This window comes from Podarcis bocagei (assembly GCF_964188305.1).
Source record: "Podarcis bocagei genome assembly, chromosome: 17".
Classification (NCBI taxonomy): domain Eukaryota; kingdom Metazoa; phylum Chordata; class Lepidosauria; order Squamata; family Lacertidae; genus Podarcis; species Podarcis bocagei.
In genome coordinates, this window is record NC_138143.1 from 33,592,637 (window position 1) to 33,618,820 (window position 26,184).

The following is a 26,184-nucleotide window of genomic DNA, read 5'->3' on the forward strand; positions in this document are numbered from 1 at the left end:
TAGCTGAGAACTACTATTGAAATTGCTCTATTCTTTTAAATAAAAAACCATCACCGCCATCCTCATGGGACTGAAGACAGAATGTAAGGTCGGGCAGAATGTTGGGGGGGGGGGAATAAGGGAGACCACGGCAGGTGGAAGCACGCCTGCGCAGTAGAGGCCAGCGGACGGACCTAGCGGAATAAAGAGAAATGCACGCATGCGCCCCACAATAGGCGGGTTCTGGTTAGTTTTGTTCAGGTATCGAGGCGTGCGGGGGAAGAGACTGGCCAAGCGAGTGGGTTGGAATGCGCGCGCATTCGCTCTCATAGTCCCGCCTGTCCTGCGCAGGCGCCCCAACTTAGTTGCAGCCACGTGATCGGGAATAGTTCCTCCTCCTCCTCTCTCGCCCCCCCCTCCTCCCCACCCCCCGTCTTGTTCCTTGCAGGCCGTTGGAGGAAGGAGAAATTTTAGGCGGGAAAAACTGCGCCTCCTGCCTCGCGCCCCCGCGGCCTACCGCGCGCCGGGAAGCGCCAGGCGACGGCGGAGGCGAGTGAGTGGCTTTTGCTCTTCTTCGCGGTTCGCTGAGGCAGCAGGGGCCGGGCGGGGCGGGGCGGGGAAGCGGGGCGAGGGGGAGCTGGACGGGGCCGAAGCCCCTCAAGGGAGGAGTGGAGGCGGGGGGATGGGAGAGGCCTCTGGCGGCAGAGCCCCAGGCGGGAAGCCGCTTTTGCTGAGGGGAAAGAGGCTTGACGGAGCCGCGCATCCTGCCAGGGCCCCTTCAGCGTTTCCTCCCTGGCACTTTCCTCCCTCCCCCGACATCCCCGCCTCTTTTCATCGCTCCTAAAATATTATATAATGCAGTGACTCCGCAGAGCCACGAATAAATAATGCTTGGCCTTTATATAGCGCGGTTTTTTTTAATTGTTCAAAGCGTTTCAGGTATAATTGATCCGTCTCACAGCAGTTTAATGGGCGAGCTGTGAACTGATGGTAGTTTTGGTGTGGCTTGCAAGTATAAAATTCAGGTGGAGAAAGACAAGGCAGGGGTGTGAACTTAAAATAAAATTTATTTTGGGAGGGCTAGGTCAGCCCTGCGCAGCATAATCGATGATGAGATGTGGCACATGCACACCATTTGACACATGCACACCCTCCAGCACATCAACGCTGGAGGGACCTGGCCCCCTCAAATGTTTTATTGGAGGGGGCTTAAGGGACCTCAACCCCCAGTAGTTGGCTCCTACCATCACAGCGACACAGGTGGTGCTGTGGGTTAAACCACAGAGCCTAGAACGTGCCGATGGGAAGGTTGGTGGTTCGAATCCTTGGAACAGAGTGAGCTCCCGTTGCTCGGTCCCAGCTCCTGCCAACCTGGCAGTTCGAAAGCATGTCAAGTGCAAGTAGATAAATAGGTACCGCTCCAGCGGGAAGGTAAATAGCGTTTCCGTGCGCTGCTCTGGTTTGCCAGAAGCGGCTTCGTCATGCTGGCCACATGACCTGGAAGCTGTCTGTGGGCAAATGCCAGCTCCCTCGGCCAATAAAGCGAGATGAGCGCCGCAACCCCAGAGTCGTCTGCGACTGGACCTAATGGTCAGGGGTACCTTTACCTTTACCATCACAGAATTGTAGAGTTGGAAGGGATTCCCACGAGTCATCTAGTCCAATAGTTTTAGAAGGGACACAGCTATAGGGGTTATTGTGAGTGTCTGCACTTCAGAATTTACCAGTACACTGGAGGTTTAAACTGTTCTTAAAAACACCCAGCTTTTCCCAAGTGTCCAAATCGGTTTACATCACCATGTGAGAAGGTGATTTCTAGTGTGCACCTGTGGAAATATATTGGGAAATTGAATATTATTTATTAGACTGTTATCCTCCAAATGAATTCAAGGTGTCCAAACAGCATCAAAATTAAAATACAAACATCTTAACAGTTAAAATGCATTTCAGTAGCATGAGAAATCAAGATATACCATATTTACTTGAGTCTAATGTGCCATCAAATCAAATGCACACCTCAATTTTCAGAACCCTGAAATCAAAAAAAGTATTTGCTGGCAAATGTAAATGTGCCATTGAATCGAATGCACACCTTAATTTTTGCAACGTAATTTGGCCCAAAAAGGTGAGCATTAGATTCGAGTAAATACAGTAGATTTATATTGAATAAAAGTCAAAAGAACTACTATGTTGCAGTAACTATGTATGAACAAAGTATCTCTGTTCAGCATGCAGTGTATATAATACAGTATTTTGTTATGGCCATTCTAGTGTTTATAAAACCGATGGTTTTGTTTATTGCAGAATTGAACTGAGGAAATAATATAGCAATCTTTCCCAGTTTGCATCTGTATTAGACTTGGTTTTAGTTGTTTTAATTTTATTGATTGTGTTTTTGCCTCCTTGTGCTTCTTTGGGAGGAAGGGCACGCTATAAATTTAATAAGTAAATAAATTACTTTCCCACAAACTTTGAAATTGTTACCTTTCAGCATAGACATTTTCAAATTCTTTCTGAATTCCATAATTTGTGAGCCACTACTGAGCTGTGACTGTTTTCAGTGTAAGGCTGATGTTTAGGAAACACTGGTCTAGAAAGCAATCCAATGTTTTTGGAAGATGAGAAAGTTAGAGCTGGTGACCTATAATTTTGGTCAATAAAATATGGCAGGGCAGAGCAATACGCTTGCCTCCAAATTTTTAAAAACTTTTTTGCAACTATATCTTTGTTGTTGTTTTTCACTGGAAAACCTTTTCCATTTGGAATAAAATAACACTATATATTATATAGATGTAAATAATTTCTTAGAAATGTGAGTGGAGTATAAATAATACAGATATTTCTTTGTGTAGTCTATAGAAAAGCTCAAATAATAGCATGAGCAAATACTTCAATTCTTTGTTGGATTCAAAGTAATTGCTGGGTCCTTTGCCCATATCTTACAGTAATTTTCTCTATAGGCTTATTCAGTAGTCATCAATGGCCTCTGTACAGAAAACATTTGTATTATGATTTTTATCAGTTGCAGTCCAGGGACAGAAAAGCTGCTAGATCTGCATTTGCTGTATGTTTGCCAGAATCCCTAATTCAAAATACTGTTTTTACAAAATTTCAAGAATAGACAGCCCACTATTCTTATGAATATAATTCATACAAAGGAAATTTACAAACAGGGCAGCTCTTTTTTCTAACTGGTGTTATTTCTAACTCCTACACACTCCCACCGGGCTATTGGCGTGATCACAAAAGTTCTTGTTTTCCTTCTTCCAGCCAGCAGATCCTTCCAGCCAGCAGATATTTGTTGGATATTGCTGATGCAAAACTGTAATTAGGGAGAGAGGAAAGAATGTTCAGGAATCACTAAAAAAAGGTGTGTGTTCTTTACTAAAAGATCTGTGTAATAGAATAAACAAGTGTTTCAAAGCTAGTTTTCTTTTCATTCAGAATTCCCCATGATACCCCTCTTCCATTTACCAGACAAAATCCTATGTTCCTAAGAATTCATAATGGAAACACTCAAGTTTCACTCCTCATTTGGTGTATGGTTAATGTGAAAACTTGTTCCAGTAGTTTGTTAGAAGACAAAGGATTTTTATCTCTTCTAGGATGCTGGGCACATGTGGCATGCAGAAATGTCACCAAGAGGCTCTGAAAAAGAATCGTGTTTCCCTAGCAAAGCAGCTAGTTTTGAAGGAACTGATGGAACACCTCATAGAAAAGGATGTGATCACTGAAGCAATGATGGAGATGATACAGGTACAATTACTCTTGTCAGCAACTGGAATTAAAAGTTTAATTATCCAAAATTATCGTTGCTGTTTATGCTTCTAAGTGCCGCAATTATTCCTGTGTGTCAAATGAGATCAGTAGTATTCGGCAGCAAATAACTAGATAAAACAAATGTCATAGACTAAGACTGGTAATTAGGGATGGGCAGATCTATCTATTTCCAGTCCATTTCCCATGTGTACATTTAGAAGTCCATTCTGTCTGCAATTTTCTTTTCAATTCAGTTTTTGGTACGCATCTTAAATATGCATACTTTATATGCCTTGTTCTATGTTTTTGAAATGGAAAACCATACCACAAAATTGGAGAAGTGCAAAAACCAACCCCTGTATTATTCCAAGTGAAATCAGGGTAGTTTGCTTAACAATATGGACTGAGCTTCTTACTTGGTAAGAACTGCCTGCAAGTGACCTTTTTAAGATGGAAAAGGGTTAGTACCCTCTGTTTTCAGACTCAGTGTGCTCCAAAAGACTAAGGAAGGCCTTCTAAGAAATATATATAGGGTAGGCTAATAACTTTCAAGGACATTTGTGAAGCTAGGCTAAAGAGCAAGAGAATGAACAGAAATGAGGCACTTGGCTAAGTTCTAAAAGCCCATGCTGGCATAAGTAATCAAACAGCTATTGATCCAAGCACCCCTTTTGTCACTTATGTCTCAGTAGCTCCTAAAAGTTAACTTTTTAAAACAAGTGTTTGCATTACAGAGCATCATGCCTCTTAAAACACTGGGTGCTATTGAAGTATTCCCACTCTATCATCTTCTTCTCTGTTTGCAGGAGTCTAGCTGTGTTGTTGGATGATGCAGACTTAACCAATAAATTGAAATAATGTAGAATGCTGGAAAGGGAAATAATTTTTCCAGTTCCCAAGCTGTGAGGCAGACTTTTCCAGTAATAAATCACAAACATTTTTATTTCTATGTATTTCTAAGGAACCAATATTTTAATACAAATGTATGTTAAACTATCAAGGGGATGCCAACTTCTTTGTATGTGAATCTTGTGTTAGAAACTGAGATATGAAAGCTAGGAGCTAAATGGCACCTTAAACCTAGGTTATGGGCACAATTTATTTAGACACACTTTTTATAACAAGAATACAAAGCTGACTGAATGAACCACAGCTAAAATCTTATGTTCATTTTTCACATGGTCTAGTCCTCATCCGAAGACTGCAAAAAATAAAGCCATGCTTCCCCTGTCCACCCCCATAATATTCTTAAGAGGATCTCTTCTCCAGTCTTCAGAGTGGCTGGAAGTGGGGAGGCAGAAGAAGGTCCTCCTTTCTGTCCACTGTGCAGCTTTAATCTGAAATCATAGGCACAGTACTGTACTACGCCCAGAGCTCAGACATTGCTTGTGCTAATGAAATTCTCTGTCGCAAAATGTGCCTAGAACAATGGGAGTTTCGAACACTGGTGTGAATAAATGTGTAAAGTGTGATTGTCTGATTCACCCTGAGTAACGTTATATAGGGGTTTTTTTTAGCAGCTGCTCTGTGTTTTGCGTAACATGACTTGGCCAGGCGTTATGTCTTGGGTATGGCAGATATATGCAAAAAGACATATAACCAAATCAGCCCTCTTGTGAGAACCTCCCAAAGCCCAGTAAGCAAGGCAGAGAGCTTAAGAGCTCTTTCTGTGCTGGTGAAAAATGAGCTTTTATACTCCTTTCCTTATGTGAAGTTTGCGGGATTTCAGCTGGCCATCTTACAACCATGTAGGCTTGAAATCACACAAGTTAATCGCGTGCAAGATGTGATTGTTCCGTGATGTAAAATATTTAATCCTCCCTGTGCAAGTTCCTTGGAGGTTTCCGTACAGGGTTGCTATATGGGAGACAAAAGGAGGAAAGAATAGTGAAATTGAATATATTTATTAAATGTATGTTAACATTTGCATGATTCCATTCTTTCAAATTAGGCAGCAATCCTAGTATACACACTAAGGAGTTCTAGATATAGGTAGGTAGCTGTGTTGGTCTGCTGTAGTCAAAGCAAAATTTAAAAAAAAAATCCTTCCAGTAGCACCTTAAAGACAACTAAGTTTGTTATTGGTATGAGCTTTCATGTACATGCACACTTCTTAAGATACGCTGAAAGAGAAGTCACCAGACCTTTATATAATAGTAAGAGAGTGGGAAGGGGTATTACTCAGAAGGGTGGTGGGATTGGGTGATTGGCTGAAAGGTGTGGTAAACCAGTTGACGACGACTGCAATTGGTCTTACAGGAAAAAGGAAGGGGTGAGATGGCCAAAAATAGCTTTATCATGTATAGTGAGATAAGAATCGAATGTCTCTATTCAGATCAGGTCTCTCCATGGTTTTGAGTCTGGTAATAAGTTGTAATTCAGCAACTTCTCTTTCCAGTCTATTTCTGAAATTCTTTTGTAATATTACAGCTGCTTTGAGATCTTGTATAGAATGTCCTGGGAGATTGAAGTGTTCTCCTACTGGCTTCTCTGTCTTGTGATTCCTGATGTCAGAAACTAAGGAGTGAGATTCATTAAACTCAGTGAGAGTTGCTTCTGAGTAGATACGTACAGGATTGCCAGGGTAAGAGCACTTCAAAGCTCCATAGGAAGGATGTTGGTTCACCTATCCAATTCAGTGATCTTTTAACATGTTTGGTTTTTTCCCTGAATTCAGGGCAAGTCTGGAAGTTTTAGCCAAAACATAGAATTCTTGAACCTGCTCCCAAAGAGGGGTCCCAAAGCCTTCTCAGCTTTCTGTGAAGCTTTACAAGAAACCAAACAGCAGCACTTAGTGGAAATGCTCCTGAGCACCATTCCCAGCCATAGCAACGGGAATGCAAGGGTAAGGAAGGATCAAATAAAAATGGGGTGGGGGGACCCCATATTAGTTTAGTGATCTCCTGTTGTCCTCTCCATGCTCCTGAATACCCTCACTTCTATTTTTTTGTTATGCTGGAGTGGCACATGATTCCTGTGGTGTTTTATATGATAATTATTTTTTGGGGATGGGTGTCGGGAGGGGGAGTAAATACATTTACACACCTGGCTTGAAATGAATATTCCCCAAAAGAGGACCAGGAATCCTAACTTCAATAGATATACACTTACATGTGTCTTATCTTTTCTGTGCTTTGTGTAAAGACTACCTGGGATGATTGGTGTGTGTATAGATACCCAGTAGACAGAAGGTGGTTCTTTTCCTTTACATCTCTGTATTTCTGTTTAATAATGCTGTGTGGACTCTTTCAGCTGAATTCTGGCTATGAGGAAAAGCTGCCATTTCCTATATCTGAATCAGAAATCTCTCAAAAAAGGCCACGGTGGCAACTTGGTAAGTTTATTTTTGTGAAATGTGACTATTGCAATTGTAATGGCTAAAAACTTCCTTTTGTTGTTTACTAGCATTCTATTTAATCTGACACACAAAGAAAAAAGAAAGAAGATTTCTGTTGTGTGGGTAGGAAAATGCATGTGGATTTTCCAGTATTGCCTTTGGTTAAGAAAAGATCAAGCATTTTTGTTAGGTAAGAGCAAGCCTGAAAACATTTAGCCCCAAGGAGCTATTTTTTAAATATATTAATAACAAAAGTCAGAGATCAGTGTGCAAGGCTTTTGTAATCCAAAATAGATTTCCACCACCTTTGCTTTTGTTATGGCAGCCACATGGTGGTGGTGCTGCTTTATTTGTTTGGAATATTTATATATTCCTCCCTCATAAAGGCTATTTTTAGTAGTTGGATACTATAGGATACTTTGAAAATTGCCAGAATGTGTCCACTGATGAAATGCTATTTTTGCTTGAAATATCTATTTGAGCCAAGAATAATGTGTAGAAAAGATAGTATATATGAAATCACATAAAGATAGGCAACTTGTGGCCTATTTTTTCAGACTCAGCCTATGAAACAATATTATCTGACCAAATGCAGCCTTCAAAATTGTAATGAAAGGTTGCCTGCAATTCCATTTATAAGGAGAAATTCTCACTTTAATATTACATTTGTTTCTTTGTTTTGGATGTTATGCTCCAAACTGTAGTTGCTTTCTTTTGTGGTGTAGTTGCTTTTGGGACCTGGGGGCACATTCAGAAATGTAATAAACTGTTGTGAGCACCACAAAATGCCCAATTGGTGTTGCTCAGAAATGAGCCAAACACACATAAAAAAGACAAATAAACAGACAAAAAAGTTGGCTCTTCACCTACCACCCCAACAACAAAGCTAAAAAAGCACAATTTTTTAAATTAAAAATTGTCCAAAACTGGGAGAGGCAAGAGGCTTTGGGGGGCTTTGGGGTGCCATGAGCGCACCATTTTGGGGACGCAGGTTGCTTGGAAAATAAATGCTGCAAAGGGCTCTTGTATTTTCCTCTTCTTTTACTTGTATCTCATGCATATCGTTCATGGCCAGACTTCTTTGAGGGAAATTGTTTTCTCCGTATATATTTTGAAGGGACAGAGATATATTTTAAATAAATTACATATAAATAAAATTAAAGAGAAGAATGTGCCTGAGAGTCACATCTCTATAACAGAAATACAGTGGTGCCTCGCAAGACGAAATTAATTCGTTCCGCAAGTTTTGCCGTCTAGCGAATTTTTCGTCTTGCGAAGCACGGTTTTAACGGTTTAACAAAGTCGCGAGACGTTTTCATCTTGCGAAGCAAGCCCATAGGGAAATTCGTCTTGCGAGGCAAATCGAAAACGGAAAAACCTTTCGTCTAGCGAGTTTTTTGTCTTGCGAGGCATTTGTCTTGCGGGGCACCACTGTACTTAAAACTAGGTGACATGTGTTTTTAATAAAACGTGGCTGGGATGTGTGGCAAATTGTATTTCAGTCCCCAGACTATTGTTTTCAGAACGGTGGCTCTTAAGAATACAATATATTGACTATAGCGTTCTTATATTTTCCATGCAAAAAGCTGACCTACTTTTTACATCCAAATTTTATGGCCAGGTCTCTTGGTTTCAGTTGCATCCTGCTGATCTTCTAAATTGCAAACTGTTTTATTATTAACTAGCAACCAAATAAATTATTCAGTATACGCGTTTTTTATCCATGACTATTAACAATAGCTGTAACACAGAAATAATCACAAAAGTATAATTGGTTGCCATTAGTCATTATATTTGGCAGGTTGCACAGGGCAAGGTGCCTAGACTTGAGCAAGTCATAGGAGTTTAACTTATGTATTAACCAGCTATGGCAAACCAGTGGCCCTCCAGATGCTATTAGGGTCCAACTCCCATCAACCCCAGCCAACATGGGTTATGGTCACAGAGGATGGGTGCTGTAATCCAAGAACATTTGGTGGGTTTTTCTAAAACGTGGCTCTGTCTGTGTTTCACTGGTAGCCTCAACCCTTTCTCTCCTTCAGTACTGGAATATTTTGCCCAACATGGGGCTTGAACCCACAACCCTGAGATTAAAGGGCTGCATGCTCTACCAACTGAACTATCCCTCAGAGCTAGAAAGTAAATTTGCCTACTCCATCTCCACTGCCATGAGGCTTCTGCAGCTCCCCTGCAAATGCTGCCTTCATAACAAAAAATGCACACTAATTACATTCATACACTTTATATCAAGTCTGATTTAACCCTGAGATTCTCCCCACTTAATTAATTAATATACACATATGTTCTAAATATCACAAAAAGTGGTGTTTTAAAAAGCTACATAAACATGCATTTGATTTGCAATCATTTTGATCTCTTTACTGTAACTGGGAAGTCCATTCTGGACTTACTCCTCCGGTGCTTAAAAAATTGGCGGGTTATATTATTCTGGTATCCCTAAATAGTTGTAAATGCCAAGTTTACACCTGCACAGAAGTTATTTTGTTGCTGAGCCATTTACATTTTGGTTGTTGGCCTGTGTCTCAGCAGAACCAGTGGAGCATTCTTTGGATGATGGAGATGGTCCTCACTATCCTCAGGTGAAGCTATGCACCCCAGAATTCTATCATGAGCATGAGCACATGGTGAGTATCCAGAAGGGTGGAAGCTGAGTCCCCCCCCCCCCAACAAGCATTGGATGCTTTTATTGGTAATCTGCAGAAAGCCAGCTTCAAAATGTAAATGCCTGTTCAGGGGATGACACGTTTTTTACTTTCGCATGCAGTTCTAAAAACATGAGCCACCTCAAACTGAAAAATAGAGGCAGGTGGTTTAATATGTTTTATTTTGATGTGTGCTCTTTTAGATACCTGTATCATCTTCCCAAAGCCACTTACGTATTTTCCCAGGAGCTTATGCCATTTTGGACTTCTGTTGATTCTGAGTCCAGTTCTTAAAGTGTGATAGCATGAGTTCCATTGCAGTCATTTGATTTAAGTATCCTTCCCTTACAGTCTCTGCCGGGCATTCGCTTCTCACTGGTGCTTCTACCAGACTGGGACATTTTTTTCTAATTCCTTAGGCAAAAGAATAAAGTTCTTTTTAAATCATCATTAAATTTCTAATTGGAAATCCTGTACACTGATAGAAACAAATATGAAATTGTTTGAGCATTAGCATGAAACCTTACATTGCTGGGATTTTTCTGGCCATTAGCCTATAAATCCTTTTAAACTACAGTGTTTTTTCTGCTATAAATGTAAGGTGTCCTCTCCCTTTGTGTTTATTTATGTAGGTATGCAACAGGATTCTGACTGTCATGAATAAGTATCTTGTGATTTTGCTGTTTTACATAATATACTAGGAATCTGGATCCATCAGGTTACCTGTTTTTCACAGGCATACAGGATGAAATCACACCCACGGGGCTTGGCACTGATACTTAGCAACGTGCATTTTAGCAGTGAGACGGACCTAGAGTTCCGTTCTGGTGGCAATGTTGACCAAACTGCCCTAGAAATGCTCTTCAGACATCTTGGGTACCAAGTGATGGTACGGCATGATCAGACTGCACAGGTGAGCCCTGAGAATGGAACAAGCATGATGAATGTCTGCATCCTGGAAGTCATTTTTATAATTGGCTCCTCACAATAAATTGGGTAACTGACATCATTTCTAATGTGAATCTGGGTATACTGGAGCAAGCATTTTATGTATACTAAAGATTGTATTTCCATGTAGAATTTTTATCTCTACTACTACCTAGATAGCATAATTTACTGTATTTTTATTAAGTACTTTATTTAGTTTGTTCATTCTCACAATTTTATTAGTAAATTCCTTTATTTTAATACATTTCACTTACATTACTCTCACACACGTTCAATAAAAATCTACAGAAAATTGCTTAGGTCAGTAACTTTGTTATAGTGATTAAATAACTTTGGTCCCCAGAATTGTAGAGGCTGGGCACAGCAACCAGAAGTTTCTCTCAGCCTTTGCCTAGACAGCCAGGGCCACTTGGGCTGTTTCTGCCATCAGGAATCTTCTACTTCCGACTCTGGAGTCAGTGGATGTGGTTAATGGAGGCCCCAGGAAGACTGTCTGGCTGGTTACAGAATTTTAGAAATTACTATCTCTGAATACTTGGATTAAACAGAATCTTAAAATTCTCTGGAAATTGGGTCCATGTTCAACCATTTTTGATAATTAATTAGCCCTCTTTGGCTCCCCATTAAGCTTGTTATTGGTACATGGCTTTGCTCTGTTAATTGTGCCTTTCCCACTTCTCTGGTATTTGCAGTTTCAGGGATTGCTGATTTTAGTTCTCTTTTCTCAGGAAATGCATAAGGAGTTGGAAAATTTTTCAAAGCTTCCAGTTCACCGAGATGTAGATTCCTGCATAGTATCACTTCTCTCACATGGCATAGAGGGTGGAGTCTATGGAGTGGATGGCAAACTGCTTCAGGTAATTTACCTTTGTGGAGTCCTCCTTTGAGTAGGACGTGGTCATTTAAGGATGATGAAATTGGCAACCAGCTACTGGCAAATAAAGTTATAATAGATTCTGGCCTGAAGCAGAAATGAAGGTATTTCTAGAAGTTGGAAAGCAATTAATGGAAACATATAGGAGCAGAATGTATATTTGAATGATATTTAGAATATTGTGATTGCTTGCCTATTTCATTGCCACCCTTCAATATAAATATTCTCATGATGATTTACAGAATAACATATATAACAATTAAAAAGCATGATTCAGATAAAACTGGTTTAGCAGTTTTTTCTAACACATGCTTACCGTGGGTTTGTTTTTCCCCCCAGCTGCAGGAGATTTTCAGGCTCTTTGATAATGCAAACTGCCCTAGGCTTCAGAATAAGCCCAAAATGTTCTTCATTCAAGCATGCCGGGGAGGTACGTAACCCAAGGAGAAGGGTATGGGGGTGGGGTTACCTGTGCTTCGCAAACATTCTCCATTCTACACAGCTTGCGCTCAACTCTCCTCTTTGCTTCTCTCAGGTATAAGCGGAACCCACATTCACCTCCCTGCCTTGCTGTTGCCACTACCTCTCTCTGTAAGTGCTTCTCACTCTGCATGGCATGTGGTCAGCAGATTGCAGACCCTGCAGCACCGTGACAAAGGGGAGCTTTGTAATAATTCCCATATCTTGCATGTGTTGTGTGGGGCAGTTAGCCACACTAATCATAACCCAGCATGGAGATTTTACCTGCGTCCTGGAACTTTATCACATTTGCTCTTTGGTCTGGACTATAGATTTCCCTATCTTTTCTGGATTTGGGGGAAATGAAAAAAGCAGCAGTCCGAGGGCCAGTAACCCACCTTCCATAACACCATAACATAAAACAAGCACTATGAATTCCTTTGAAGAGAGATTCCATTGAAAAACTCTTTTATGAAGTTCCTTAAAATCAGATGGGGAACAGGGTCTTTGGCTGCATTTAGAACACGTACAAGAAAATTTAGACATTCAAAGCTCAATTGCACCGTCTTCAGTGACATGATCCTTCATGGAAGAAACTCTTAAGTCCATTGAAAGGAATTTTGGAAGAAAAGTACCAAGAAACACAAGAGGGGCATAAGTTTCTTGGCATAAACTTTCTAGCACATCTTCCAATTATACTGTGTTTTAAGAGACCGTAACTTGTATAGGAGATGATGGGAGATTCACAAAACAGGTTACTTTCCTTAGCCATTTGAGGCCATGCTGGAACATAAGCCTACAAGAAATGTAGCATTACTTCCCAGTAACCTTACTAATTCAAGCACAGGACCTTAATGAATCCTCCCCTTCAGCGAAGAAAAGGCTCCCAGAGTGGCTTCGAGTTCTTAAATGTAATAAAACTAACATGTACACGCACCACCTCTTTTCTACCTTGCTCCAAGCTTGTGCTTTTCTTTCTTAATTGCCTCCTTCACATTTTATTTCCTTCACCGCCTGCCCCGCCAGCAAATGTCACTACAAGTGCCTCTGGGGCTAATGTTCTCCCTGTTGTTTTTCTGGTCTGAGAGAGAAGGAAGAGGGGTCAGTTTGCTCTTAATGCTCCTTTTAAAACACCACTCTGCTCGACTTTGACCTGCTCAAATTATGCAAGAAGCAATCCCAAAATGGTGTATTCAATGGGACTGAGACACCCAGAAGTGGGATTTAGGCCTTCCAAGTTAATCACATTTCCAACTGTGGATTATCCGTCTTTAAGAAATTCTTAACATAGAAGCTTAAGTTCTTCCAAAATTCAGTTCTTATGCCTCTGCTTGGTGGCTTCAGCAAGCAGTTCAAATCTGAATAAGCCTGTCTGGATGGGCTAAACCAAATGAAGCTTTTGCAACATATTTGTGCTCGAGGCAGGCCTAGTTGTTTTTTTTAAAATCTATAGACACTATAAAACCATTATGACCTGGAGATCCTTTGCACAGTATGCTTGGAGTGCATATATAGACTATATAGTCCAACTCCAACTTCTGAATAGAAAATGGTTTGAAGAGGTGAACAGTTCAGCTGATAAGAGAAGTAATGAAAAACAGAAGCCATTCCTTTTCACCACCAGTTGAAAGTTATAGTCCTCCTTCATGCTTTTGTATTTTCCTTTTCAGTCTTACCTTGATAGTGAAAAAACAACACACAGGTTTTATTCTAAGAAACAAATGGAAAATTTATACTATCCCGTGCTCATGAAGCTACCTTGAAGGTTCTGTCTGTCAGCCTTGTACCTACCAAATTAAATTTCCTCTAAGCAGAAACACTGCGGTCACTTATAATTTTGCTAAATTTTGCTTAAACCTGAGTAGAAATCACTTTGATACAGGAGACTCAGGGCTATTCAGATGAGCTTTAAATCAGCAAAATTGAAAGAAATTAGTGTCTCGAAAATAAAGCAGAATTTCTGATCTTGAAAAAGGTTTTGGGCAGCAGTTTACCGTTTGGCGGTTTAATCCAATTTTGCACGTTCATTGCTGGTGGAATAAATTGTGAAAATACTTTGCAAGCATTATTTGATCAAACTTCATTTTGCTGGACACCATTAGAAACTAGCTTGAGGGTGTCACTGAGTCAGATCTTCCCTTCTCGCCATGCTTTTGATAATGATGATGATTTGAAGTTTTAAATATTAAAAGTCACAGTGGCTAATGCCTGTATATGTATAGATCTTACTAGACATGTTGGTGATGCTGCTGAAGAGCAAAAATATCTGTTCTCAGTCTTTCTTAAAATGGTTTTGTGTGTCTGATTTATTAGTTGGTGGATGCTTGATGTTTCCAAAAGTTGTAATGCAATCCAAGAAGATTGTGCTGTTTGAAACCAGGCAGTGTTCATTCAAGTCTATCTAAAAAATGATCAAGGGCTCTTTCCTACATTTTTCTCATTCCTTTTATCACCTCTAACCTATGTATACACATCTTTTGTACAGTTTAAGATGTATGGTGATTGCAGAGGGAAAGCAGCTGGAACAACCTTTCCAAGATATATAAATACTTTCTCTTCAGATTTTATTCCCAGATTTGCGTTGCCTCGGGTTTATACCCTTACTTAAATATGCTTAATAACCTTAGTGTTTTTTTCTTTTTTCTTGCTCTTCCTGTATATGTTGCTTTTTCCTATTTGCCTTGGCAAAATGTAGAAAGAACAAAGAGTCTGTAGCACTTTAAAGACTTAATAAATTAATTGTGACATAAACTTCCTTAGGCTGGAGTCCACTGCATCAGGTGCATGAAGTATTCTCAGTTGGTTAGTCTATGCCAATGGGGATATAATCAATGGGATTTTCCTCTTCTATGGCAGGTGATTCTCCAGGGGCTGATGGGGAAGGAGAAAGCTAAGGTGAAAACAGTTGGGATTCTTAAATCAGTGCCTGGCTTACACATGACTACTTTGGACATGAGTTCCCAGCCCCAGCCCCATGTGTACCAGGGGGGTGGTACCGGTGCTCTTTGATCATTTAATTACTGCAAGGTAGATAAGTGGTTAATAAGACTATTGTAGGCAAATTTGGTCATTGTTGCCAAAAGTAAGGAGGTCAGGGAATGTAGATGATGCTCAATAGTAAGCCCTACTAATTGAACATACAATCAGAAATGTACCTTTAGAAAAGATGCTTGACGGAGGTGAGTGAAATTCCTGCTTTCTTGTTTTCTCTTTATTAGATGAGACAGACCGTGGAGTGGACCAAATAGATGGGAATGAGCGTGCTGACTCCCCAGGTTGCGAAGAAAGCGATGCCAACAAGAAAGAGAATCCCAAGTTGCGTCTTCCCACTTGCTCTGATATGATATGTGGCTATGCCTGTCTGAGAGGTATCTGGAATAGTACCATAAAGGTCTTTTTGTTATGTTATTTTAATGAACCGCTCAAAGGTGGTTTTACACCTTTGAACTGAGCTGCTGTTGGTGGATCATCTTGCTCTTGTCCCTCTTTTTCTACTTTGCATTGACTTTACTTACTTACTTACACAGGCACAGCTGCTATGAGAAACACCAAACGTGGGTCCTGGTATATAGAGGCTCTGACCTCTGTGTTTGCTGAAGATTCCAGAAATACGCATGTGGCTGACATGCTTGTAAAGGTGAGCTGGGATGCTGTGTTTCACTCTTGCTTCTCAACTAACTTCTAGAAGGTGATGCACTCTTGAGATACTTGAGATACATTCTTGTTTAACTTTTGTTGGACCTCCTGTAGCATTACTGTTAGCTTTTGGGGCCTCTGGGAAGCAAAGTGCAACTTCTGCAAACAGACATTTGATATAATTCAGGGGTGTGCTGTCAAGAGAACAAGCTGGTCAGCACACTCTTTTCCAACAACACAAGCGACGACTCTACACATGGACATCACCAGATGGGCAGCATCGAAATCAGATTGATTATATTCTCTGCAGCCAAAGATGGAGAGGCTCTATACAGTCAGCAAAAACAAGACCTGGAGCTGACTGTGGCTCAGATCATCAGCTTCTTATAGCAAAATTCAAGCTTAAACTGAAGAAAGTAGGAAAAACCACTGGGCCAGTAAGACACAATCTAAATCAAATCCCTTATGAATACGCAGTGGAAGTGAGGAACAGGTTTAAGGATTTAGATTTGGTGGACAGAGTGCCTGAAGAACTATGGGTGGAGGCTCGTAACATTCAGGAGGCAGCAACGAAAACCATCCCAATGAAAAGGAAATGCAAGAACGCAAAGTGGCTGTCCTATGAGGCCTTACAAATGGGGGGGGGGGGAGAAGGCAAGCAAAATGCAAGAGAGATAGTGAAAGATACAGGAAATTGAATGCAGATTTCCAAAAAATAGCAAGGAGAGACAAGACGGCCTTCTTAAACGAGCAATTCAAAGAAATAGAGGAAAGCAATAGAATGGGAAAAACCAGAGATCTGTTCAAGAAAATTGGAGATATGAAAGGAACATTCCGTACAAAGATTACCATAATAAAGGACAAAAGTGGAAAGGACCTAACAGAAGCAGAAGACATCAAGAAGAGGTGGCAAGAATACACAGAGGAATTATACCAGAAATATATGGAGGTCTTGTACACCCCAGGTGATGTGGTTGCTGACCTTGAGCCAGACATCCTGGAGAGTGAAGTCAAATGGGCTTTAGAAATCACTGCTAATAACAAGGCCAGTGGAAGTGATGATATTCCAGCTGAACTATTTTAAATTTTAAAAGATGATGCTGTTAAGGTGCTACACTCAATATGCCAGCAAGTTTGGAAAACTCAGCAGTGACCAGAGGATTGGAGAAGATCAGTCTACTTCCCAATCCCAAAGAAGAGCAGTGCCAAAGAATGCTCCAACTACCGCACAATTGCGCACATTTCACACGCTAGCAAGGTTATGCTTAAAATTCTACAAGGCAGGCTTAAGCAGAATGTGGACCGAGAACTCCCAGAAGTGCAAGCTGGATTTTGAAGGGGCAGTAGACCCGAAGTCTCGAGTAAACAAATATCCTGTCTGGTTTGAATTTCAGTAGAGCATCTGAACCAAGATAAAAAAATAAAATTATTCAAAAATGAATACTGTTTTAAATTTCTAAACCTTTCTTTTGCCTTTTGTTACCTTTCCATTTAGGTGAATGGAATGATCAAGCACCGAGAAGGTCATGCCCCAGGCACCGAGTTCCACCGCTGCAAGGAGATGTCAGAGTATTGTAGCACTCTTTGCCAGGACCTTTACTTGTTCCCAGGAATTAACTCTGTCATCTAAGGGGGCCCCTGCCTCTAAGGCCAAAGACCATGTAATACTCTGTGCCATAGGATGACCTCCTGTAGAGGTCTAGGGCTACTCTTCCCCTACAGCATTTCATATTGAAGGTAGGGGGCGTTAAGCTGTCCTGTTTAGGAAGCGGTTGACTGATGAACATATGATACTTGTTCTGTTGTTTCTAACAGTTTTTCTGATTTTATTGGGAATTTCATATGTTATCAGATATTGTGACCTACGGAAATTAGCATATAAATGTCTTTTAAGTTGATCATGCCTGGCTAAGCCAGCTTTCTTACTCACTGTGCAGCTTTTTTACTCATTGTGCAAATTTCTCTAATATCACTTTTTCAGACAGACTTTGGCAACTTGTTGATGCTTGCCACCCAGTTCAGGGTTTGTAAGTGTAGTGTGTTTATGTGCCAACATTGAGGTTGATGGGGAGCACCTAGGTAGCGAGTATTTATCACAAACAGGAGTGTGAGAAATAGCATTCATAAAGCTTTTATAAAACTAAAACAAAAAGCATGCTTTATAAATTGAATTTTGTTTTAAGACAGATTTGTGGGCAGCTAAGCAAATTTGGCAAAACCACTAGCTAAACTGAAAAGGAACCTTCTAAATAAATGAAGGACATGCAGACTAATAAAGACAGTTTGGAATAGTTAGGCTAATGCTAAAGTCATTTCATATCTTTCATCACCCCCTTCCCCCCCCAAAATAATGAATACACGTGCAATTTCTATTTTGCTAAAAAGATACCCCCCCCAAAATCTGTTCTGCTTATTTTCACAAAGAAGTTGATAATTATTAGCACAAACTCACACCAGGACTTGGAAACAATTGAAACAGGTTTCCATTCCACAAGGTGTTTCTAATTATATAACAAGTTTGTCTTTTTGACTTCTATTGTTGCAATTTCCATTATTCTCAATGGTAGCATACCCTGTGATGACTATTTTAGACTTGTCATTTTATTAAGAGATGTTTGCCTGCACCGTATTTGCCTATATTTTCTGCCGACCCATCCCATGATTCCCTATTCATTGTGGGTGAAATTGATCCTCATGAGCAGAGGCATGGCTATAAGCCCCCCACCCCCCCAGCTGCTCAGATGCCACACATGGCTTTTTAAGGGCAAATTACACATTGGCAGAGTTAGGGAAATAATCTCTGCATGCCCAATTGCACATCTGCTTTGCTCCTCCCATTGTGTAAGCAAACAATTCAGGAAGTCTTCAGTTAATTATGCGTTCTTTTCTCCAGTACTGTAACGGCCCCCTTTTGCGGGACCTGCCATTTTGAGAAACTCACTTGCAAAATGAGGACAATCCTCAAGAGCCAGTCTTATTTATATGTGCAAATGTATACTCCCAGTGGTGCAACAGTCCTGGCACCCAGTAGCCACAGGTGGTTAAAAGCCTGGACTTTTAACTAGTGCATATGTTTGCTGCAGAGGACAGGAAATGTTCTCTATTCCCTCTCCCCCCCCCTTTTTCTTTTTTTTTAAAGTTGCATGCCATACCTAAGTTTTGCTGTTACATTCTTGTATATTGTTGCCTTTTGGCATCCTAATAACCCTGCAGCCAAGGACTATATATGCTTAAACCAGCTGCCCTTGATCAGCCTTTATCATTCTCTTTTGCCTAAGATTTTGAAAAAATATTTTTATAGGATTTTGATATATATTTTTAAAAACAAACATAATGGTTAGGAAAATAACATGAGGCAGAATAATCTTACAAGAGGCCAGAAGCTTGGAAGGTCCGCTTGTCCTGCCCTAGTGCAGTTGAACTGCATACCACACCTGTTGAGCAGTAGCCATTTAAGGGCCAGTGAACAGCTCAGGGTGACAACTCAAAGGTTCTTTCCTCTGAGTAAAAATAGAAAAAAAACATGGGAGTCCTCTCTGGAAATTGGTGCTTGATAACTGTACTGTGTTAGTACAGACGTCTCCTCCTAGTTTGAGAAAGGAGAGGGCAGGTCTTTGTCACTGCCACTTTTTATAAACTTTGTATATAAACTATATCTCCATGTGCCAAAATAAAAAGTGATCTTGTTTTCTAACTGGCGTCCTTTTTTTTTTATAAAAAAAAAAAACCAATACGGAGGCATGGTCTCTTTCTCTATATCTGCAGTGCAACTAGGTTACAGAACAGGCCTTTTACCAAAGAGCACTGGTACAAAACATGATTGATTCTAACTCTGGAGTCATGAATGTGGGTAAAGTTTTCAGTTCTGTGTAGTTGTGAGTATGAGCCCTTTGTCTGGAGCATGGGTAGGCAAACTAAGGCCCGGGGGCCGGATCCGGCACAATTGCACAATCGCCTTCTCATTCCGGCCCGTGGACGGTCCAGGAATCTGCGTGTTTTTACATGAGTAGAATGTGCCCTTTTATTTAAAATGCATCTCTGGGTTATCTGTGGGGCTTGCCTGGTGTTTTTACACGAGTAGAATGTGTGCTTTTATTTAAAATGCATCTCTGAGTTATTTGTGGGGCATAGGAATTTGTTCTTTCCCCCCAAAAAAATATAGTACGCCCCCCACCAAGGACTGAGGGACAGTGGACTGGCCCCCTGCTGAAAAAGTTTGCTGACCCCTGAGTATTCAAAACAGGGATCCTCCTTAGTGACACCTGTGTAATCTTACGTTGCACTTGGTTGATTTTACAGGAGAGGAGTGTGGTTTATGATAGCTGTATAGATAGGGTTCTGACCTCATGTGACCACACTTAATCTATTTTAAAACCGCCATGCTTGTGTGAATTTACCCCCAATAAGTATAGTACTTGTTAACATGGTTGCATTGGATCTGATGTCCTTTCCTCCATATGGTTATCTGGCCCACAGCATACTTTGAATTTGGAGGTTGCTTATTAAGAACATCTAATGTCTTAATTTGTAAATACCCAAATTAAAGGATTTAAAAACCAAAGGAAAAGCCATTTAGGTTTTTCAGAAGAAAACAGCCGAAGAAAAAGGAAAACGGTAGGCTCAGGGAAAGTGGAAAGGAAACACTTTCACAAATACATTAAGCAGACACTGGGATTCTTATGAAAACGTCAATTGCATTAATAAGTAAAAATGAAAAAGGTAACTTAAATTGCCGGGCTAATGAGCTATTATTTTGCATGCTTTTGCTCATAATTATAGGCTTGACTGAGTTGAAGGATTCACTTTAGTAACTAAAGACGAGTTATGCAGAAACCGTTTTTAGTGTGTATGTAGTTTGAGAAACTATATGTTGTGTGTGCATATTTTATTCAAGGTACTACACCATTAAATAAACCCTTAGGAATATGATTGTCCTGGGCTACCTCTAAGAGAAGAATTATTGCCATCAAAGCAAAAGTGGTTTGGTAATATCCATGTTTTGCAGTCTGTACTCTTCTACTAAATAGGTATTTCAGAATCCTTCTAAATCAGTGCAAGTGGGTGGGTGGGGGGTGGGCTTGATAGTTCCACCACCTTCGGAAGTTCCAGGGTGGCAGTGGTCTGGAAGAGGGCATTCTCCATGTGATTCTCGCTATGCTGTAGAATTCCATCCCCACAGGTGCACTGGGCACTTTCATTACATAGATTTTGTCATAAGCTGAAGATGCACCGGTTAGGCAGCTGGAATGGTTCAGATAATTAGATGTGCATGACAGAAATCTGAACATCTGAAACAGCCCCTAGAAAAAGGTAGCCTTAAGTAAAACAGAAAAGGAATTGTTTAGGAAGGGCATTATGGAATAGAACAAGAACTAGTGGGACAAAATTATTTTTTATAATTCTCAGCCCTAAGAATGTTTACAGTTACATCCTGCTGACTTCATTGGAGCTTATTTGCAGTAAGGACTATGGCTGTTGCCTGCTTATGAGAACAATCTCTGAAGCCTGTGGGATTTGAACTTAGCTTCCCAGGGGATGCTGTTGAGAGTCTGTCAACAAGGGCATTCGAAATATACAAAGCTTTGGATTATGGGCTGTAATGGTAATAGCCAGGCAGGGGCGCCGACTTATAAAAAATATTGGGGGGGCCCATACCGGGGTCCTGCCGCTGGTTCGCTCGGGTAGCCGGGAGAACGCAGTTCGAGGTGGCGGTGTTGGGGAGAGACCCTCGCTCAGGGCGCCACTAGACTTGGCGGCTGGCGGCCTATCTGGGGGGTTTTGGAGCGTATTTCGGCGGAGCGATTGGGGAGGAGGGGGCTTGTTGCCGGATTCTTCAGCTGGGCCGGAGATCCGCTGCTGGGGGGTCCCTGGGCCGAGTTGTGAGCACGGCCTGCTGAAGGGAGATCCAGCCGATTGCGCGACGGGGACGGCCGGGGCTCTCCGGCTAGGGTGCGCGGCTGGCTGGCTGGCGAGGGAGCAGGTGGGGAGGAGGCGGGGGTCCTCACTCTCTTAGGAAACGCACCCGCGCGCCCGATTGCCACGAAGTCCGAAGGGTGCGTGTGTGGAATTAAAAAGCAAAAACGAGATACGGGCAGGGCAGGCAAAGAGTTTTCTGCAAGAGGATGGAGGGCAGGTTGAAGAGAAAATCACTCAGGATGAGACAGTCAAATCAGCCATGATAAAATGGGCTCAGGATATTGGGTATAACATCATGTTTGAGGACTGGGAAAGGTTATGGACCACCGGAATGAAATTCACGGCATGTAATGCCTTGAAGGAAAATATTATGAAAATGATTTATAGGTGGTACATGACCCCAGTCAAGCTTGCAAAAATATATCACCTGTCTGATAATAAATGTTGGAAATGTAAGGAGGCTGAAGGGACATTCTTTCACCTCTGGTGGACTTGTCCAAAAGTGAAGGCCTTCTGGGAAATGATCTATAATGAGTTAAAAAAGGTATTTAAGTATACCTTTCCCAAGAAACCAGAGGCCTTCCTCTTGGGCATTGTTGGCCAGAAAGTGTTAAAGAAGGATAGAACTTTCTTTATGTATGCAACTACAGCAGCAAGAATACTTATCGCAAAATATTGGAAGACACAAGATTTGCCCACACTGGAAGAGTGGCAGACGCAATTGATGGACTACATGGAACTGGCTGAAATGACTGGCAGAATCCGAGATTTGGGAGAAGAAACAACGGAAGAGGACTGGAAAAAATTTAAGGACTATTTACAAAAACAATATAAGTTGTATGAATGTTAAAAATTTACACGATTCGGAAACTATAGCTTCAGCAATTAGATTTGGGAAACAGGAAATTATATTTTAAGTAAGAAAAGGTCAAAATCTAAGGTAATACTATGTTTAATTTCTGATATAAGTAACTGATGAAAAGTATGTTAAATTTAGAGGTATAGTATTTGAAAAGTACAAAATAAGGTACGAAACAAGGTAATAATTTGCTGATATCTTTATTATAAAGAATGCAGGGTAAGGGAGATGCGAGGAAGTCCAGTTAGTTATATAAAAAATGTGTTGAATGGTTGGTTTTCTTTTCTTCTTTTTCTTTTTTTCTTTTTCTTGTTCTTTTACTTTTTTCTTCAGTGTATGTTTCTAACTTTGTATTTGAAACCTTAATAAAATATTTATAAAAAAAGAAGAAGAGAAAATCCTTTCGCTTTTCTGGGGCTCAGGGAAGTCTCAGAGCCGGAGGTTGGGGAAGGGACCCCCTTTGCTCTGCCCTCTTCTCCCGTCTTAGATTTGCATGGGGGTCCCCGCCTGAGCTTGCCTGGCTACCGGGCCACACAAGGGCCGCGCTCTACGCGGCACACCTTGCTAGCCGCGCAGCTGTCCTCCGCGGCTGCGGAGCGGCCCTGCGCCGGTGCCCAGCCCCTCTGGGCGCCCGCTGCGCTGCCAATGACAAGCGGGCGACGTCGCGGGCGGGGGAGGCGTCGCTTTCTTTCCCGATCCTGCATCCTCCCAGTCTTCCAGCCCTTTTTTGGGTTGGAAGCTCGTCTCGTTCGCCCTTCTCCTTTCTTCACCCTGCGCGCAATTTTCCTCCCTCGTCTCCCTCCCCATTTCTCCTTCCTTCCTGACTGACTGACTGACGGGCTTGGGCTCGGGCTCAGGCTCCGGGTCGGGGTCGGGCTCAGGCTCCGGGTCGGGCTCAGGCTCGGGGTCGGGCTCAGGCTCGGGCTCCAGGTCGGGCTCGGGCTCAGGCTCGGGCTCGGGCAGCCACCCCGTCGGCGGTGTTGGCGATCGGCGGCGCGGGGGGATGGCCCTCCCGGGGGAGCCGGCGCTGCTCAATGGGGTTGCCAAGGAGACAGGCCGGCCGCCCCCTCCCCCGGCCCGGCGCCCCCCGCCGCGCCGGTGCCCGTTATCGAGCTGGTGCGCGCCGGGCGCCCTATAAAAGCCGCGGACGCGCCCACCGCTGCCCGAGATTATTGGGGGGGCTGAGCCCCCCCAAACGAATTTTTGAGGGGGCTCGGGCCCCCTCAAGCCCCATGGAGTCGGCGCCTATGTAGCCAGGCATTGGCACCTTTGCCACTAGGATATCCTTCTCAGTCTAATAGTCTTGGTCATTCTTCATTCTTTTTTCCAATGCTTTTTCCATGAGTCAAACAAATGTCGACCTCCGGTCCACCTCCACCAAAACCCTACCGATCACCCTTCCAGTTCTGGAATCATTGGCCTTGGACAGAAACAACCCCACTCGAGCCAGGAGAAAGAAATCTTATCACCTTTTAATTTACTGGGCTGACTCAGTGCCAGAGCAGCAGTTAGAGGCATTAGAGCAGAGACACGACTGCTGTGTCAGAGCATGAGCAGAACCAGGGCATCTGGTTACACATCCCCCCCACAGTGAGCCTTTAGCTGGAGCCCTCACAACTTCAGTTTTGTCCCATTCCATGATCCTGCAACCGGGAAGCAGAAGGGAAGGCACCTCCCCTGGGATGCCCAGTTTCCCCATTTTCAAACACTGGATATGACTGGGGACAACCGTCCAAAAAGGATATTACAGTATCAGCAGACACTGGTGAGTATACTGGTGTTGCATACTTCTCATTTACCTTGGGCACCAGCCAGGGAGCCTTCAATTGTTGTCTCGTACCCCGTAATCTGCCACTTGAGAACCACTGTTTGGGGTGCCTTTAGTTGTCCAAGCATCGCGGAAAACCAGTGTAAAACGTGAAAAGTCATTCCTACACTTCCTGGGTGGAGTGAAAATCCTTTGATGGTTTGAGAGGCAAAAACAAAACAAAAGAAAAACAGAGTTTCTCCCTCCCCAAACAGATGTCCAAGCAGTTAAGTTCACTTAAGAGATAATTTGCAGTTTGGTTTTTGCCTGTGCTGGATTGGGAGGTAAGGTTGCTTGAGGTTCGAAGTTAGAAATACTGCCATTTAGCTTGCAGCTGAGGTGAAGAGTTGCCCCAGGATAAGGAAAAGGCAATAAAACCAATGCTTGAGTGCTTCAATCTTTGTAACGCCCGCTGCAGTAAAATTACTCTTCTGTCTTCCATCTATTGTGCTGGCAGCTATAATGTTTGGGTGGTTTGAGGTTACATTAGTATTCTGTTCTGTGTTGCTAAGCAGGAAAACGTTCAGCTCTTAGATTCTGTATTCTGTTTTTATTTGTATAATTTTGGAAGATTCCTTTCTCCAGGGAATGCATGGGGAATGCATGAATATTATAGAAGGTGTCTTAGCTACTTCTTTGAATAATCATTGCCAGTGACCTGTATACTGTATTGCAAAATAATGAGCGCTCTGTGCTGTTGTGTAGAAATGATTAAGCAGTTTGCTCAGACGGGCAGTGGTTATCCAAGGTTTTGGGCAGAGGTCTTTCCCAGCTTGTTACTGGGGAGTCTTTTAACTGGCAATACCTGAATGGTGATTCTGTTCGCTGCCTTAAGCATGTCAGTGGAAAGGCATTACTGTATTATCAATCTAACAAATTCTCAACACTCCAGAAAAAATTTAATGATGGAATCACAAGAGATGGACAGATAATGTGGGGAAAGTGGTTGCATGACACATTCGTTGTATTCACATGCTTTCAGATACACTATAGGCTGAGAAAATCTTTGGTATACACCTTAGAAACTGTGTTAGAAACTCATATATAGAATCTAGGCGCCAAATGACTCCTTAAACCAAGGTTGCAGTCACCAAAACGGAATGTCTAGTTGCCATTTTGGGGCAAGATGGCTGTAAATTCTTATTTTTCAAATGAGGGACTGACTGATTGATTCTCAGTTAAACATCTGGATAGTTCAGATGACAATCTTGAACTAAGCTAAGAGCTCTGAGAAGAAAAGTTACTTGATCCAGGGACAGTCCATATATATATTGACCTATACTGACTTCTTTTCCTTAATGGTGACTGCTTCTGCTCAGGCTGCACAGAAAAAGCATTTGGGTCTTGAAATTAATTTGATGGCGCAGGTAAAATATAACTGATAAAATTCTACAGGTTGTGGTATTAGTGTGTGAAAACAGTCAAGATCTAATGATCCCCAGGCATGCACCTCCAGACGGTGGAGATGTCAGGCACCTTCCTGGTGCCCAGGTATCTTCACTTGGTTGCAAGTGGCCAATAGCCAGGTGCAAAATGCACCTGGCTCCTGGTTAATTTCAAACACTGGCTAGAAACATAACTTATTACTTAAATGTTTTAGTCGTAATGGAACAAACTGATAAAAACGTTGGAATTGTATTGGTTTGCAAATTTCAATTAAAAATAAGCCAGTTATTGGCAAGGGATATCCTTTCTTGGGGCAGGATTTTGGACTAAATAGCCCACTGCAGGCCTCCCTACGCCACACCAAACAAGAACCCTTCATGCATTCTCAATGGTGTACATTCATTTCAATGGATGCGGTAGATTTGTGGAAATGCTGTTGGTGTGTTTGGGCAGTGGCGTTTTGTGGACACAATAAAGGTCCCATGCCCATTAAGAGTTCAGTGGGATAGTGTTCATTATGGAAAGGATCGTAGTGGACCTACAGTTAAAATAAATTAGCTG

The 26,184-nt window shown here is 41.9% G+C and overlaps 2 protein-coding genes across 4 annotated transcripts in view; both read left to right on the plus strand.

Annotated features, from left to right (window-relative positions):
- Window positions 1–388: 388 nt before the first annotated feature.
- On the plus strand, window positions 389–19,349 carry CASP2 (caspase 2). Of its 3 annotated transcripts, none has more exons than XM_081176717.1 (12): window positions 424–532; window positions 3,250–3,349; window positions 3,585–3,735; window positions 6,416–6,583; window positions 6,991–7,072; window positions 9,623–9,720; window positions 10,475–10,651; window positions 11,415–11,543; window positions 11,900–11,990; window positions 15,238–15,387; window positions 15,547–15,656; window positions 17,151–19,349. In XM_081176717.1, exons 3-12 carry the CDS (start codon window positions 3,586–3,588, stop codon window positions 17,283–17,285), a joined length of 1,290 nt encoding a protein of 429 aa, XP_081032843.1. In that variant the 5' UTR covers window positions 424–532; window positions 3,250–3,349; window position 3,585; the 3' UTR covers window positions 17,286–19,349. The 3 variants fall into 3 exon arrangements, with proteins under 3 accessions (XP_081032844.1, XP_081032843.1, XP_081032845.1); XM_081176719.1 differs by having other exon boundaries at window positions 9,626–9,720; XM_081176718.1 differs by lacking the exon at window positions 3,250–3,349 and having other exon boundaries at window positions 389–532.
- A 4,337-nt stretch (window positions 19,350–23,686) lies between these two features.
- CLCN1 (chloride voltage-gated channel 1) overlaps window positions 23,687–26,184 on the plus strand; it is a 105,008-nt gene continuing 102,510 nt past the window's right edge. The window contains exon 1 of the mRNA XM_081176256.1: window positions 23,687–24,195. Coding sequence (XP_081032382.1) covers window positions 24,145–24,195 — 51 coding nt within the window. The 5' untranslated portion in view covers window positions 23,687–24,144. The remainder of the gene's footprint in view (window positions 24,196–26,184) is intronic.

Coding starts and splice junctions, on each gene's coding strand:
- CASP2 (XM_081176718.1), top strand. CDS start 3,586: ATGCTGGGCACATGTGGCATGCAGAAATGTCACCAAGAGGCTCTGAAA. Junction 6,584..6,990: donor ATAGCAACGGGAATGCAAGG/GTAAGGAAGGAT, acceptor GGACTCTTTCAG/CTGAATTCTGGCTATGAGGA. Junction 10,652..11,414: donor GGCATGATCAGACTGCACAG/GTGAGCCCTGAG, acceptor CTCTTTTCTCAG/GAAATGCATAAGGAGTTGGA.